General features: G+C 52.8%; 2 protein-coding genes across 2 annotated transcripts in view; one reads left to right on the forward strand and one right to left on the reverse strand.

Moving 5' to 3' along the window:
- The window catches only part of LOC133352347 (uncharacterized), a 61,533-nt gene extending 54,302 nt beyond the window's left edge, over positions 1–7,231 (forward strand). Inside the window, 1 exon segment of the mRNA XM_061567944.1 lies at positions 784–7,231. Coding sequence (XP_061423928.1) covers positions 784–2,729 — 1,946 coding nt within the window. The 3' untranslated portion in view covers positions 2,730–7,231.
- A 5,085-nt stretch (positions 7,232–12,316) lies between these two features.
- The window catches only part of LOC133352319 (rho guanine nucleotide exchange factor 16-like), a 29,855-nt gene continuing 24,600 nt past the window's right edge, over positions 12,317–17,571 (reverse strand). Inside the window, exon 16 of the mRNA XM_061567909.1 lies at positions 12,317–17,015. Coding sequence (XP_061423893.1) covers positions 16,861–17,015 — 155 coding nt within the window. The 3' untranslated portion in view covers positions 12,317–16,860. The remainder of the gene's footprint in view (positions 17,016–17,571) is intronic.

The following is a 17,571-nucleotide window of genomic DNA, read 5'->3' on the forward strand; positions in this document are numbered from 1 at the left end:
AGAAGGGACAAAGAAAGAGCGCTCAACTGAATCTTTACGAACGAACGTGCCAACATCGAGAGCGCTCGGACGGTGTGGTGTCTGTTGTCCACTAGGCGGCGCTGTAGCCCCTAGAGACGTGAAAGTGGCAGCCCTTGCCCGTCGTGTCGACTGCTGTTGCCTCCTGTGAGTGGAGCTGCCTCCTGTTTGTCACTATGGCACCAGCCAGAGAGGCTGCGTCGCCTCTGTGCATTGACACGAGGGTCCGGGCTGCTCAGTCAGATCGGTGGCCCGAACCCATTCCCTTCCCTGCGCGTCGTGATTTATAAACCTAAATTGGTTCATAAGCCTAATTAGTTTACTAATTGGCCCGTGCTCACACGTTGCTTTTACCTAATTGGGATTTAAGAATGACAGCCGTTAATCCATTTAAAGATTACAAAACTATTCATCGTAAATAACCAACATATCCGATACAGAAATTTACCCAGTTAGACATTTTGGTCGTGATTTCCGGTTTCTGTTTTGGTGTGGGTTTTTTATTATCATTTTTTCTAGTGTGACGATTTTTTTATTTTCTACATAATTTGTGAACCGCATGCCGCGTTGTTGTGTGCCGTGAAAGCGCCGGTACACGCACAGAATTGAATGTTGCGCGTGCACTCGCTCGGTGCGCGGGACCATCATTTCCGCGTCTTTCTCGCATGCGCGTGCCGTGTACGCATGCCTCGACGGCGAGTCGTTAAAAGAAGAAGGCACGGTACGATGACGGGAGTAACCCAAAAGCCTGAACATTCCGTCTGTTGTCTCTTCCCCGCCGCAAGTTTGAGCAGTACGGCTTTTTCCAGCCAGAGAGCTGGACCTATTCCTCCAACCGCAACGCCATGCTGGGCCCTTTTGGCGAGCTGCTCACCGAGAAGGACATTGCGAGTCTGGAGAAGCAGATCGAGAGCCTGCAGCTCCTGAAGAACGTGCAGGAGGTGGAGACCAAGCTGGAGGTGCTGGAGCAGGAAATCCACCAGATGATCCTGCCGCCCACCGTGGAGGTCGCGGACAGCCGCTTCGCGACGGGCGCCGACTCCGTGCGGGCGCTGCCCGGCTGGTGCAGCCGCGTGTCGGGCCTCCTACGCAGCATGGCTTTCCTCGTCAGCAGCTTGGGCCACAAGGACATCGCGGGCCCCGAAGTCGGGCCCGCCGGTGCCCCGCCTGTCGCGGAAGCGCGGAGAGGCCTGGAGAACGGAGGCGCGCGCAGCAACGGCGGCGGCGGCGGCTTCGGCGGCGCCAAACGGCAGCGCGGCCCGGATGACTTCGGTGGCGCCGGCGATGGCGGCGTCGGGCAAGAGAGCCCGCGCGATGAGCCGTGCCCCGTCGCGTTGGAGGAAGCACGCGCGAGCGAGGAACGGAAGGCGAGCACGTCGGTGATCCGGACGCAGTCGTTCGGCTCTACCAGGGAGGAGGTAGAGTGGGAGATTCAGCAGTTCGGCGTCTCGGTCAAGATGCTCAAGTCCAACTTCGAGCCCGGCGCCATGAAGCCGGCGCCGGTCACGCGCAACGGCCAGGGTGGAGGCGGCGGCTGTGGAGGAGGAGAAGAAGGCAGACGTGCGGAAGCGCCACCCGGCGAGGCAGCTCAGCCGTCCGGGACGGAGGGACCGCCGCGGGCGCCGCTGCTGCCGGTGAAGAGCGTGGACGATGACGTGTGCCGCCTGGAGCTGGGCGGGGAGCTGCCGTCACCGCCGCCGTCGTCCGAGGGCGGCGTCGCGACCGCCGCGACGGAGGCGACGGTGCGCGAGTCGGTGGAGACGCGAAAGGTGCGCACGGTGCTGCTCTTCCTGGGCCACTGGAAGAAGGCCGTGTACTCGATGTCGTTCGGCGTGAAGGGCGACAGGCGGGGGGGGGGCTCCGGCGCGGCCTCCTCCTCCGGCACCGTCGTCGCAGCAGGCGACACGTTGGCGTACGCGGAGCTGGACGCCGCGGCCGCGGCGTCGTCGAGGACGGGCGAAGCGGAGCGCGAGCGCACAGAGGATGAGCGCCTCCTCTACTTCATGAGGCAGCGGCAGGTGGTGAACAAGCTCATCGGGCACTGGCGCCTCATCATCGCCCGCGTGCCCTCGCGCCAGATCCGCCACCTGAGCCGCGCGCCGGCCGCCTACTCCCCCGAGCAGTTCCTGCCGCACGTCAATGGGCGGCCGCCCGCCTACGACTCGCTGACTCTGGACCTCTTCATGCTCGGCTACTTCCAGCTGCTGGAGATGCCGATGCCGCGCGCGGAGCGCCGCGCCCGCCACCTCCTCTGCTTCGAGATGTTCGACCGCCTCGCGAGCCACCCGTGGGAGACGATCCGGGACTTCCACCGCGCCGTCGTCGCGGAGGTGTCGGGCGGGCGCCGCGACTGGCGCGACGGCTTCGAGGACGCCAAGCGGCGCTTTTTCGGCGACGCGGCTCGCCGGGCGTCGGCCGCGTCGAGCGGCGCCGGGTCCGGTCGCGACCGCGGCGACCCGGCAGCCGCCGGCGCCGACGCCGTGAACTGGGACTCGCGACGGGCGTCGGAAGTGAGCCTGCCGAGCTACTGCGGCAACACGCCCGCCGGCGACGGCGAGGAGCAGGGCGGCCGCTGCGGCGCGCGCCGGCGCTCCGACTCGGTGCAGGTGATCTCGGAGCTGGGCGAGTTCAGCAACGATGAGATCTGCCGCTACATCGACCGCAGCTTCTCCTTCTGGAAGGAGAAGGAGGCCGAGCTGTTCGACCTGTAGCACGCGCACGCCCCCCCGTGTCCCGTCACGTGCCGTCTACCTGTCGTGCCCCGCGTGTCGTGACGCGCAAGCGCGTTTGTGTCACGCCGCCGCATGCAAACCGTATTTATTTTGGTGACTTGGCGATGTTGATGCTGATTTGTGTTGTTTCTTTTTTACTACTACTACCTAGGAAAGCCTCTCTGGACCAAAGGTTCTTTATTCTCAGGAGGGTCCTGCACTAGGATGTTTGGCCAGCTCGATTAATGAGTATTTTGTATTGGGGGGGGTCATAGAAATACATTCCAGCAGCATCTTGTTGTCTTGTTGCACTGTCCTCTGTTGCCCAGACCGTAGCCCCGCAGCAGCCCCACAGCACCCGCCCAAGCATGGCGCAGATCAAGACTTGGCTCCCCAGAGGCTAGGAGATCAGGCACATTCGGGGTGATGTAATCATTTTTTTGCGTTCTTCGTTTACCATCTTATTTGCTTCGTGGGGAGTTTATTTGTTTAACAATAATGACACTAAAGCTCAGCGAGTCGAGTGAAGAGTTCTATTCCCATCATTGGCTAACTTATTTTTATATGTAAGCATGTTTTATTTCCTCTTGGGTAGGTGGGCAAAGGACACAGGGGGTGTGTGACACCCTGGGCCAGCACAAGCACCTCTAGTTTTAGTTTATTATTTAATAATTTCGAATAAAAACTAAAATCAAATAAATAGAAGAAGTCTGAGAGGATGTCCACGAAGAGATGGAGGGATGAAATCGCCTCTGCTTCAGGAGCTTGGCGGATTATTAATTATCAGAGCGGAGGGTTGCGAAAAGTGCCGGCAACTTGGTGGAAGCCTTCATCTGGTCGTGGAGTGACCGTGACTCATGGTGTCCGTTTGTTAACTTCTCCTACAACACGAATACATACATAAATGCTAAGAAGTGAAATTGATCTCAAGAAACAGCGGTCACGGTTGAAGCAATGTCGAGCGTCACAGACGAGGCCTTTCTTAGGCCTCGCCAACCCTGGAATCCACCTTCTGTTACCATCGTTTATTCCTTTACGATATTGCCATGATCCTGATGATGTTTAGTAAGAGACATTTAAAATGCCTCTTACTATTTGAAATGCCTCTCTTAAAATGCCTCTGCCCTATGAGTCTTTTATTGCTGAGGCCTATTGCAGGCTTCGTTGAGATTTTTGACACTGAAGAGTGGCATCGTAAAAAAAATACATATATTTTAGAAATATTTCTCCCACAATTACACAAATGACACTATGTAACACAATTTTTGCTCCTGGGTAGTAAGTGTTATTTCATAATTGCTTATGCCTAGAAAGTATGGAAAATCGCTATTCCCCACAAACCAGGACAGTGATATTTAGAAATGTACCTATTTTCAATGAGAAAACAGGTGACTTTGTGTCTTTTCGTTCACATAAAGTCAGAAAAAAAAACATAGGAATCAAAATTAACATGTATTTATACTAAAGTAATACAAAATGACTACAAAAGATTTAGAAGCGAGTAGTTTTTCGAGATTTACGATTATACTGTAAATCACTTTAACGAATCAGCCCCCAAATGTAGTCTCCCATCATGTTCTCGTTATACTGTCCTTGGTAGCAGCGTTCAAAATCCAGCATATCCTGGTGGAAGCGCTCATCTTGCTCCTCCGAGTACACTCCCATGTTCTCGAATTTATCAAGATGGGCATCAAGGATATGGACTTTGAGGGACATCCTACAGCCCATTGTGCCATAGTTCTTCACCAGAGTCTCAACCAGCTCCACGTAGTTTTCGACCTTGTGATTGCACAGGAAACCACGAACCACTGCGACAAAGCTGTTCCAAGGCACTTTCTCCTTACTAGTGAGCTTCTTGGGGAATTAATTGCACTCCAGGATCTTCTTTATCTGTAGTCTGACGAAGATACCGGCTTTGACCTTTGCCCTCAGACAGCTTAGGGACAAAGTCTTGAAGATGCTTGAAGACTGCCGACTCCTTATCTACAGCTCTGACAAATTGTTTCACAAGGCCCAATTTGATGTGCAAAGGTGGCATCGGCACCTTCGGGGGTCCACCAGTGGCTCCCACTTGACATTGATCCTCCCCACAGAGAACTCGGTCCGCTGTGGCCTGTCCCGCCTGTGGTAGTGCGCCTTGGTGTCTAAATCTTTCTTAGTCATTTTTGTATTACTTTAGTATAAATACATGTTAATTTAATTCACACGTTTTTTTTATTTTATGTGAATGAAAAGACACAAATTCACCCGTTTTCTCATTGAAAATAGGTACCTTTCTAAATTTCACTGTCCTGGTCACAAAAGCAAAGTTTGTGGGGAATAATAGCCATTTTCTGTACTTTTGAGGCAGAAGCAATTATGAAATAACACTTACTACCAAGGAACAAAAAAAATGTGTTACTCAGTGTGATCGTCCGGTCACAGTGGGTTTGTTACATTGCTTGGTAAAGAATAATATGCTGATCAACATACTCTTTGGGTCTTTCAGTAAAGTCACGTAGATAGAAAAATTATAAAATAATAAATAAATAATCTCGACGCTTCGATCGCAACACAAGCAGGCGGACTGCTGAAGCAGGAAGAAATATCGCCGATATTTGCTTGTGTTGCGATCGATTTATTATTATTTCATTATTTTTCGATCTCCGTGACTTTACCGAAAGACCCAAAGAGTATGAATTCCTGCAGTCACGAAAGCTTCAAGTCAAGATGCTGATAAACAACGAGTTTATTTTACGATTGACGGCGGTATAAATATTCTGTTTGTGGTGGGGTTTTTATTCGGTATTTATTGATTTGTAAAATGTCCCTATTAAACATCGCTCATAAGCATTCATTAATACCAGCACCAGGGTTACCCTGCACAAGTCCGTACTGTGCACATAATGGGGCAATTTAATATGGAACACTAAACTTAAAAAGAAAAGTTCTACCCAAAGTCCTTTGTATAGATACGACTAGAATCATGTCATAGGTCTACAGAAATTCAAACTTAAGGTCCTGCAGGATTTGTTTTTTATTCCACAAAAATTGTACATTTCACTCATGTCCTGCCTATGACATCCGAACGAACTGCACAGGACATGGCCGCACATACATTCAGCAGGAACTGCATTTGGCAGCAACTTTGGCACCGTCTCTGCAGCCGCGATGTTCGGATGAAGAATGGCCTGCAATCCCCACTCCTCTCTCCTCGCCTTGTCCATACACGTCCCGGTTTGCACTCTGGGATTCGCTCAATACATATTGATTCGCGGCTTGAAGATGGCAGCAGTTCGACAATTGGTCCCAGTCAGTCGGCACCAGTCAATCTGATCTATCTGTTGAAATGTGTTTTCTTGCTCTTCAGCTCAGGGCACGCGTTTTCTCATTCGTGAAACGTGGATTCCGGAAGAAAACGTTTTTTGTGGATTTTCTGGGTGCGTTGCTCACGTACGTGTGATACTTTTGTTTCGGAGTCTGGATGCAGAGTGATGGACAAAATTAATAGTTTGGTGGATGACGATACTTTGAGGCATGAAACATGGTCGTTGGAACACCGATGGAAACACAAGCATCGTGTTTATTGACACAAAAACACAATTTAACCATGATTTGCGAGTTATGTTTAATACCCCAGTCTCTTATAACTAAAGTGTAATATTAACAATTACAGTACACACTTTAAAATGTCAAGCGTAATTATATTAACTTTTTTTTAAGTGTCGGTCACTTTTTTTTAAGAGTAAAAAAAAATACCTAAAATGTCGCATTATTTGTCACTGGGAACATGCCCCAAAAGAAGACGTCTTCCCTTTCAAATCCGGGGCCTCTATGATAGCGGGCGAGAGGCCCTCTGGCGCGGGACGTCGTTCACCAAGGGGGAGTCGAGTCCCGGGCCTCCAACGCGGCGGGTAATCGCCGTGGACGGTGGCTGCTGCCCACCAGAGACCGACCGCCGCTGTCAGGGCTGTATCTGTACACAACCACCACCACCACCCTCCCCCCCGCCATGTAAACCGCCCCCCGACGTGACAATAAATTTCATTGTGAAAATCGGGGGTATCCGTCACTTATTTATACATTTTATTATCACCATCAATAATTCACGTCCCTATGACTTATTGATTCATTTGCCCGGGCAAACGGGGCTGCTCTAGCCACGCAGGGCTCTAATTAATATTTCATCAGCCCCCCCCCCCCGGGTGTCGGGTGACTTCTGTCCCAGGATGCTTGCCCCCTTTCGCTTCGCCGAGCCGCCCGCGCGATCAAATGGCTCCCTCGCTGTCGGAGTTGCTGGCGTCTCTTCCCCGTCGCGGTCGCGTCGCCCGACATCACCCGGCGACGGACCGAGAGAGAACGCAAAACCTGAGCTTGCCTTTTTGTTTTACATTTTGATTTCTCGCGGACGCGCGAGTCTGGGCCGTCGCCGAATAATTGAAGAGCCGTGCCGTGGCGAGCGGAGGGGATCGGGCGCCGCGTCGGAGGCCCTCTCGGCCGCCAGCTAACGACGGCCCCGTACCCTTTGTCGCTCTCGCTTGTGCCGCAGGTGGTGGAGGAGGCGGAGCGGCTGGCGAACCTGCCGGCGTGGAGGCGCGAGATCGTGCGGAAAAAGCTGGAGGATGAGAAGTACGTGCCTCGTCTCGTGGGCTGCACCGCACCGAGCGAGCGTGTGTGTGTGTGTGAACACGTGTGTGTGCGTACACGTGAGAGTACGTGTGTGTGTGTACACGTGAGCGTGCATGTGGGGAGCAGTGGCTGGTGCATTGCACTAACAATTGGAGTTCAATTCACATCAGTGACGCGTCTCTGACCCAGTTGTAGGCCTCCCGTAAGGTGCCTCAGGCTTAAATTGGCACTTGGTGCGATGCGTAAACGCCAGCACTGGGGAGACAAAGGTGGCCGGGAGTGGTGCTTACCCGGCCCCCACCGCTGCCTCGTGCGCTGTGGCGGCCTTCATAGGTGCTCGCTAACAGCACCTGGCGTGGGGGATCTTGCGGCGTCGAGTCCGCTCCACGGTTTACTCGCCGCTGGGTGGCTAGGGCAGGTGGTTGAGCAGGTGAAAGTGTGCGCCGTCTTGTCGCTACCCGCCATCCCTCCCACCGCCACGGGGTGTGTCCTGTAACAAAGCTCGGACCCGGCGCAGGGCGGTGCATTGTGTGCGCGTTACGCGCGTGCGTGATGTATCGTGCGTGTGATATGCGCCTTGTGTCGCTGTGGGCGCCTTTCACCCTGGGTGATAACGCCCGGTGACCCTGGGCCTTCCAAAGAGGAGTGGATTGATTTGTCTTTCTTTTCGTGAATCGTTGGACGTTTACCCGAGTTAAAATGTTAACATGAATGCTGTTTAGTCGCAAAATCGGCCCGTGTATTTAAATGGAGAGTAGAATTTTGCTGAATGAATCCGCCGCGCAGACGCGATGGCACTGTCCGCAGTCCACAGCGGGCGTCGTTCTCACTTCGTGTTCTTGTACGCGGTCGTTTTTACTCTCGACTTGATTTTGTTTTTTTACCAAGTGAGAACTTGCGAGCAGGATGAGTCAGTCGCGTTTGAAAGAGTGACCTGGCTTGGTCTGTTAGTTGTACGACACGTCCCTTGTTACTCATTCGTTCTCTTATCTGTTCTCACTTTCAGGGAGAAAAAAAGGTAAGCCCCTGTGCCCCCCCCCACCCACCCACTTGTACCGTCCTTGCTCACCTCGCTCACCTTGATGCTCTGATTGCTGTTGTCGGTAATTGTATGGAAATCCGCTCAACACAAATCGTACGCCGGCCAGCTGACTGGTAATGACTGGATTTCATATTTGGTAGAAGTGATCTGTCGGGTTTATTGGTGTTGATTCGTGTTCCATGATTCGATGGCGGTAATGATGGCATTGGCAATCTGGCATGTTAGATGGTGACATGATAATATTCAGTATTTGATGGGATGATAGTCGATGATTGACAATAATTAGACGCTAGGCTAATTATTTGGTGATGTTTTGTGTGCTATGGAGGAGGGCCACGAAGTTTTATTGACGAACACGTTGAGTTTAATTGTGTTATGTTCACGTTATAAAGTAGATGCTTTGGTGAACTGGATAAGATGTTAATTAATAATAATAAGAGGGATTTTGAGAAAGTAGTGACAAATCCTGTTGTTTTAAAATAAAATGTTACAGTCAATGTTTGTGGACGATAATGATGATTACAGTGATATTCATTACAATGAGGATTAATTATGTTTTTTGACAGTTTGCTCAATCTTTGCTGTTGTTTGACTTTACAGTTGTTAAGTTTAACAGCCTCATGTTCAATACTTGATGATGATTTAGATGACGTGATCATTTCAAGAACAGCGATGAAGGAGTTTGACGGTACGATGGTGGTGACGCCTATAACTTGATGATGATGATCAGGGTGATGACGACGATGATGGAGACAATGATTGTGACGACGTGAATAGTACCGACGGTGATCGTGGCGATGATTCCTAGAATGGAGGAGGAGATCGAGCGTCAGAAGCAGGAGGACATGCAGCGCCTACAGTCGGAGCGCATCCAGCAGCTGGGCTACGACGAGGAGAAGCTGGCCCCGTGGCAACGCCAGCTCATCCTGCGCAAGGGCGACATCACCAAAAACTAGCGCGGCTCGGCGTACGCGCGCACGCACGCACGCGGCACAACGCTGCCCGTTGCGTTCCGTAAGGGGGGGGGGGGGTCGCCGGTCGGGTGGGCATGACGTGCGTCCTTCCCACGCTGACGAAGACGACGACGACACTAACGATGACGACACTAATGATGACGACACTAACGATGACGACGCTGACGACGACGACGGGAAAGAGAGAGAGAGAGGTGCGCCCACACGTGGGTTCCGTTCGACCAGGGGAAGCTCGTCGAGTGTGGGTTTGGCACGGTTGCCGTCACGCGGCTCTTTGTGGCAAACGAGGGGGTTTTTCTCGGCCTCACTCTTTGGGTGACGTTCGATGGAACGGAGATAGCGGTGCCGTCTGCCCATGAGCGGCGCATCTTGGTCATCGGGGGCTACGGTTAACGCCGCCGCTCCTGACGGCAGGCGGGGATCGTCCCGAGGTGCGCGAGTGCGGTCACGGCGGCGGCTCGCGGCGTTCTGACGGCGGCGTGGCACTTCGGCTGCGCCGCGGGCACACGGCGACACAAGCTCGACGCGGCGGTCGTCATCGTCGGAAGTGAACGTCCATGGGGGATAATATTCTGCTGTCGTATGAAAGTAGCAACGTTTAGAATGGGCATGTCGAGTGTAGCTATCCGGGTGTGAGATAGTGCGTGCATGCGTGCCTGGCAGTCGCCCGTAGGAAAGAAAAGTGGTGTTCAGGTGCTCGTCCCATGATTATGACTTTAGACGTACGTGCGTTTGTGTTGAATACACATCACGCATGTGAGTGCGTGTGTGTGCAAATGGGGGGTCTTTGTGTCAGAAGTACATGACGGTAGTACGCATACATCATAAGATAAACAAAACTTCCTTATTACAGCCAGATAATTCTATGTATAGTTTAAGAGCCGTGTGAAGATGTGTTCACGTTTACGATGGTTATTATTGATCCTGTGTAGTTTGTTTCACAGTCGAGGGCGATGTTTGTCACCAGTCGAGCCCTGTGCTGGTGTTTCGGTGATGCCTCGACACCCGTCATGCTACTTTCGAGCTGTTGAGTAATTTTAACGCAAATTGAGCGACTGGAGCGGTTAAACCATGACCACGTTGTAACTCGAGAACTCGAGTCTTATAATTTTATGAGCAAACCATCCAATCTCTAACCTAAGTTACGTAATTTTTTGCCAACTCCTTTATCCGATTTTAATTCTTAAACGACGTGCACGGAGATGAAATATGCTTTATTTTTAACAAGCGCTCGCTCGATGAACAGAAACGCATTTAAACTAAAACACAATTAGACGTGTCCGGTGAACGTCTCCTGCGCGTCGCCACGCGTAGCTTCGCGTCTGTCAAGGACGAGAAAGGCGACCGTCGATGCGGCTCGAGACATTTTCGACCGTCCCGCGCAGCCACGCCCCCGACGCGTCACAAGCGGGTCGCGCGTCATCATGACGGGGCGCGCTCCGATTGGCTAAGAGAGGAGGGCGCCCCGAGGGAGGATCGCTCACGCGGCTGTGGCTCTGAAACCCGAGCTGGGGGTTTGAAACGTTTAAAAACGTACACTTTAGTCGTTGAAATACTTCCAATGTATTGCCATATTGAAAATGAACTTAACTACATCGACTGTGATTATTACATGGAATATGCTAGCGGCCGTTTTAACTGTAGAGTCGTCGTCTAAACAGTATTTGTATTAACATTGGCCAATACCAGGATGGTGACGGTGCGTAGCTGAGAGATAAACCAAGGGGGTACTCGTCAACCGCGTCGCCCAAGTTTCGCCTCCAAATCGTTTGTGCAATTTAGCTCGATCACCCATCCCACCCCTTCCCCGCGCCGTGTCACTCACACTTGCATCACCTCGCTCCCCGTGTTCCACCGAACTGGAAAGCATTGGGATTGCTTCTGACCGCGCTCCACCACTCAATAAAGTCGACCGCTGAGGTTATTTCCTAGAAACCCCCCTCTTGTCGCGAAATCGTATCTTCATAATACTATTATTAAAAAAATAACAATCTATGCCTCGAGTTTATTGGCTGGCTGCTCGCTGGGCTCCTCTCCACCCAGCAGTAATGCTGCTGCTGCGGGCCGTGGCGAATGACGACGACGACGCTGCACCAGAGCTGGCCTCGACCCGAGCGGTTCTCCTGGGAAGCGGTGGGGCTTGCGAGCGTCCGTCTGCGGGAGAAAGTGCTGGAACAGGGCAAGAATCCTGCAGCGGAATGATTGATACGTTTGATTAATTTTGCAGCCCCATATGGAGAAATTTGATGCGGATTTGCCCAATTCAAAATGTCACTGCTCGATCAGAGACACCTATTCAAAATATATTTGGGAAAAACCACGCCCAATTCCTCCATGTCTGGGTGTGGACTATGCACACGATGTATCATCCATTCTGTCGAGGGATTCGTCGTCCTGTGACAGCGCTGATGATGCAACCACTGCCATCCCATTTCTAATTTCCGAATGAAATCCAACCTGCACGACGCGCTATCAATTCGAGACTGGAAACCCCGAGGTGGAATTTCTCTCCTCTTCAACCTGAACCCGCTTGTGGGTTACTCCCCGCTGGTTGTCCGATTCGCATGGATCACGATTACAGGGCACAATTCACATCCGTCGGTCTGTGTCTCGAGAGTTGTCAGTGTGTGGCTGTGGGGGACTCCACAAAAATGGGACTCAAAGGCGGACTGACGGAAAGTAGCCAATTGGTGACTACACCGTGCTGATGAGTCTTATCAGTCGGCCACATTCGCTCTGATCTACCTTGATGGTGATTCGAGACAAAATAAAGGACCACAATGCACTGCTCCAGGAAATCCTGATTTATTTTTGTTGCATGTGCACAATGGCCGGTGTCCTTGATCATAATGCGGTTGTATTATTACTGGGTTTTCTGGTCGTTTACGGAGTAAATTAGTTTTAGCAACATTTGTGTATCTTTGTTAAGTCATCCATTGCAAAAATAAGGAAAATAGACGATGTTGAGAAATGCCATTTATTGAAGCAATCTTTTAAAACGTGGTGCATTCACATTTTAAGTTTGGTAGAATGCATCTAACTCCTTAACCGCCGACTCGCAGGGGGGAAGCAATCACCCCAACAAACAAAATCAACATCACTACCGACGATTCCACACATTTCTACACTCGTGGCAGCGGATTCTCGTGGCACGTAGTTGGGGGCCCTTAAATGCAAAATTCGCTCAAGGTGATTTGGTTTCCCAATGGCTCACAAATGTTCTAAACCTTGGGCACGGGCTGACGCTCATCGCACGTGGACATCCGACCACCACTCGCCCAAGTGGAAGCGACAGCAGCTGTAAGCGCATCATCCCCCACGGCTCGCGGTCGTGATCCGGCGACTCGAGAGGCAAGGATCGGGCAGCAGAACTGTGGAAACAAACATCCACCTCCACCCGAGGGGAGGGTAGGGGGGCAGTACGGCAGGCGTGGTCGTGCCATCCACCCGGGCAGAGCTTGCCAGCGTAATTACCCCACGCGGTGTGCGAGTGGGGAGAGCCCGCAAGTGAAACGAGCGCTCCTCGATGGCAATTGGCCCAACACCCTCAGACAAGACCCTCCTGAGAGTGAGTCCCGAGGCTGCTCTCGTTGTGGATGAAGAACACGCAGCCATGAATTAAGGCTTCAGCTGCGTGGAACACGCGAGGCGGGCGGGTTTCAATACATTCAGAGTCGACGGAAAACCGCACCTAAGCTAATCCCAGCAATTATTATTAAAGGCAAATAAATAAAATGCATATTTTTATCTGTGGAACAAAAAAATTCTGGTAGCAGTTTTATCAACAATGAGAATGTTTTTTAAAAAATTGTTCCGAAAGCTCAAGCAGTGACAACCCAGAATTCAACACATTTCCACACCCCTGCCTAAATCGCCCACAGCACATGGTACATTCCACACTGAACAGACTCTGTTAAAATCGGAGCAAACCACTCCACTTGGGAGGGGTGAACTGGCACGTAGACAAAGTCAGCTCAGAGTTAGTGGTAACTTTGACGCATTGTTCATCCCACAGGCTTTCCCAACAGTTGGGGGTTGACGTCTAAGTCATTAACGACCTTTATTCACAATATATATAGTTCATAATTAACCGAAGACATGTTCCTGCCCAAAGCGTATTGCAAATATGTTGCATTTACAGAAATGCGATTATTCTGCCACTTGCCTCTGCGGTCGGGTGAACTCACAATCAGAAGGGTGCACGTTCAATTCCTGGTTGAGGATTGAGTCATCATCTCTTCAGGGTCGATAAAAACGGGTACCACTTTACGGGGACGTCAAAGGACTGGGATTCCCACCCACTACTAGCTCAGGCGCTGTAAACAGATGAGCACCGACCACCTCATGCTCATTTCAGCAGGAAATCGTCTTCATAATGATTGTGTGAGCGCAGGGTTAAGTATCACGTACAATATTACAACTCGCAAGCATCAGTGCATTTCCGAGACCAGTCGAAGCCACCCCTCCAACCAGCGCTCTCTTTACAGTCAACAGCACAAAATATACAAATAAGACCTCGTGAGGCTTCTTAAAGAGGAAGCGTCGAAAGTAAAATGCAACATTGAAATGGATGGTGTCGTGTGGACGTTGGCCTTGTTTAGCACGGCAGGTAGCCACCCGTGCCGATCGGAGGTGAGGCGGGGGAAGGGAACCTGAACACAATGTGGCATTGTTACATTGTAATTAAATAACAGTCTAAGCATCTCACTTCAACTGTGTTTGTGCACGCGTGTGTAGGTGTGTGTGTGGGGAGCGGTATTGTAGCGGTTAGCGCTACGCTGCGCTACGAACCCGGCGACCCGGGTTCGATTCCCGCTCACGGCCAACACCGGTGACGATTATCTGAACCGGTCCTGGACCTCCCCGAGGTCCACTGGGGAGACAAAGGCGGCCGGGCGTGTTGTTGGCCACACACCTCGTGTGCCGTGCTGATCTTTATAGGTGCTCGCTAACGGCACTTGCCCCTACCGCCTATGAAGGCTATACGGGGGGTCTTTGTGTGTGTGCATGTGGTCGTGTCGTGATGAGCGGCACTGCTGCGTGACCAACCCAGCCAGGAGTAACCCGCTTTATAGATTCCCAGCCAGGGCTCGTGGGACTTCAATGAGCACTGTAGCTGGTGCCAGTGTATACTCGTCACCAGTGGGGAGACAAAGGTGGCCAGGAATGGTGCTGGCCACATCACCACCTTCTACACTGTCGGCCCTAATTAGTCTAATCGCACTTGCCAGTATGGTCGAGTGAGGCTTACAAAGAATGCAGTCGTAGTTTTGTGTTTGTATGTATATGGACACGTGTGTGTACAAGTGGACTGTCCACTTGTACACACACGCGTTCATATCATCATCTCAGTCAGTCGACCCGTGGCACCTGGGTCTGCCCTGTGACATTCCTACCAGCGGGCGTTCAACACTTCACGTGGCCTCAAGGTGCACATGGCCTGGCACAAGCGTCATGGTGACGTCACCGCCACTTAGTGGCAAATGGCGGTTGTTGTACAAGTGGCTTCAACGTGTCACGTGACTTCAGAGCGCACCCAGCTCGTGGTGCCGTCGTTACTGCGGAAGCGCCAACTGCATGGATCTGTGTGCATTCACTTGGGCACTTGCCTTCCCCACTAGTCTGTTAAAAGCTAATTGGTGGAACTTATGTGTGTGTATGTGTGTGTGTATATGTGTGTGTGTGTGGTGAGCGGGCCCGGGTAAAACTACGTGGCCGGGAGTCGGAGCCTTTCCCTGTACACCTTGGGGTGCGACAGGGATGTCCTCTGGCTCCCACATTATTTAACATCTATTTTGACCGCGTAGTTCGTGAAGCCTTCAATAGCTGTACCGGGGGAATTTCCGTTTGGTACAGATATAATGGGAGGCTGATCGACGCCCGGGTGCGATCAAGGGATGGCTCCCTATTGGTCAACCACGTTATGTATGCCGATGATTTGGTAATAGCTGCTCATTCAGAAGAGGAGTTGGAGGCGCTGCTGCTGAGACTGGAGCGTGCCACTAAGAGGTGGGGCCTTACCATCAGCCCCACCAAAACCAAGCACCTGCCTGGGTATTTTGTACCATCGGACACTCCACCCCCACAACTCCCAATTGGTGATGGGGCAGTTGTGGAGAGAGTGGAGAGTTTCCCATACCTGGGCAGTGTGCTTATGACCGGCTCCAGTCTATCAGCAGAGGTCTCACTCCGAATCAGTCGAGCGGCAATATCTTTTCATCGGTTGCGTAACGCTGTGTGGAAGCTACCTGGTCTGTCGCTCCGCACGAAGCTTCAGGTCTTCTCGGCCACGGTCATTCCCTCCCTTCTCTACGCTTGCGAGACGTGGACCCCCCTGGTGGAGCATCTTCGCCGGTTGGAAACATTTAGGCTGGCCTGCCTACGATCCATCCTGGGTTTAACCAGGCTGGATTGTGTGAGGAGCTCACAAATCCTTGAAAGATCTGGGCAAAGTCCCATCAGTGAGCTCCTCCGGCAGGCAAGGCTGCGTTGGCTGGGTCATGTAGCCCGCATGCCCAGCCACCGCATGCCTAAACAGCTTTTGTTCGGCCGGATCGAGGGGGCTAGACGGGCGCGGCACGGGCTGGAGAAGAGATGGAGTGATGTGGTACAGGAGGACGTGGAGCTGAGTGGACTTGCCGATGACTGGTACCAGCGGTGTCAAGATCGGCCTCAGTGGAGGAGGCTCGTGAAGGACGCTACTGGGCAGTTGGAGGCAGTCGCCCTCCAACAACAACGGAGGGCGGAGGAGCGACGCTCACAACAACGAGCGGAGCGCCGGGTGGCTAAAGCACAGCAAGTTGGCACAGTAGGGGGCACAGGTGGTGCATCAGCCAGTCATCTCGGTCATCTCGGTCAGTCGACCAGTGGCACCTGGGTCTGCCCCGTGACCTCCTGCCAGCGGGCTTTCGACACTTCACGTGGCCTCAAGGTGCACTTGGCCTGGCACAAGCATCGTGGTGACGTCACCGCCACTTAGTGGCGAATGGCGGTTGTTGTTGTTGTTGTTGTGTATATATGTGTGTGTGTGTAAATGTGTTTGCAGAGACGTCCCGAGGGGTGACCGCCCCGGGCCCCTCGCTTTGGGGAGCACAGCGCTTCGACGTCACGGTGTCAGATGTAATACTTCCAGTTTAGTTTGAAGTGGGATTTGCCCCAGGCCTCTCACCCCCCCCCCCCCCCCCCCCAATGGCCGGCGCTCTTTACATGCATGTCTACACGTGTGCGTGTGCAAAATTGATCTGATCACTTTGAGGTTTCATAAAATAACGTTCCAGGAGCACCGCCGGTTTAAAAAAAACACTGAAACCATTTTTGCTCCTTCGGCTGAGAATTCCTCCGAATGTCAAGCGTCCTTATCCGCCCCCTCGACGTCACGGGCGACGCCAACGCCGGCGTTGATCGGGGCCGTCCGGCACCGACACGGTGGAAGCGGCGCGGGGCGAGGGTGGCGACAACACCGCGGCCGTCGAGACCCTCGCTGGCAGTGCCAGGCTAGGTGCAGGCGTCACACGACGGTCTCGATGCCCATGAGGCGCTCGAGACGCCGCAGGTTGCTCTTGATGGTGTCATCGTTGGTGATCTCCCGCACGCACTGGGTCGGGAACCAGCCCCGCTCGCCGTCGCGCAGGCGCTCGCCCTCGTACCAGCCCGACTCGCCGTCTGGGGCGCCGACGCACGCACGCAGGCAGGCACACGCAGGCAGGCACACGCAGGCACACGCAGGCAGGCACACGCAGGCACACGCAGGCACACACATGCACGTGAATACGAATACGCGCATGCACGTGGGTAAGGGTACTCGTGGGGGAGGAGTTGGTCATTGCTGACATTTGCAGGGAGGTGAGGAGTCAGGCGACGGCAAGTGGGGATCAGAGGTCAGTTGGCCACGAGCAGGAAAATAATTCCCCTCCCCCACCCACGCGGCTAGCTGCGTCGGTGTGCACGGTCGTGCTGCTGCACGGCTTTCCGCGCATCGTTAGGCACGATGTCCGACGTTGAACTCCACGTGCTTGGGAACTTCAGAATTCGGTTTCCGGAGAGAAATTTGATCGATAATCGGGACACCCCCCCCCCCCCCCCACCCAATTACATCAATGATAGACAACAATTACAATTTTCAGAAATCGTCAAGTAAATCGATTCGCAAAACACACGGCCGCGGCACCACGGTCCTCGGTGGGGGCCTTGTGCCAGGGCCTGGCTCCGGCACGCCGCC

This window comes from Lethenteron reissneri, chromosome 40 (assembly GCF_015708825.2).
Source record: "Lethenteron reissneri isolate LAM-NWPU_2019-01 chromosome 40, ASM1570882v1, whole genome shotgun sequence".
In the NCBI taxonomy this organism is placed as follows: Eukaryota; Metazoa; Chordata; class Hyperoartia; order Petromyzontiformes; family Petromyzontidae; genus Lethenteron; species Lethenteron reissneri.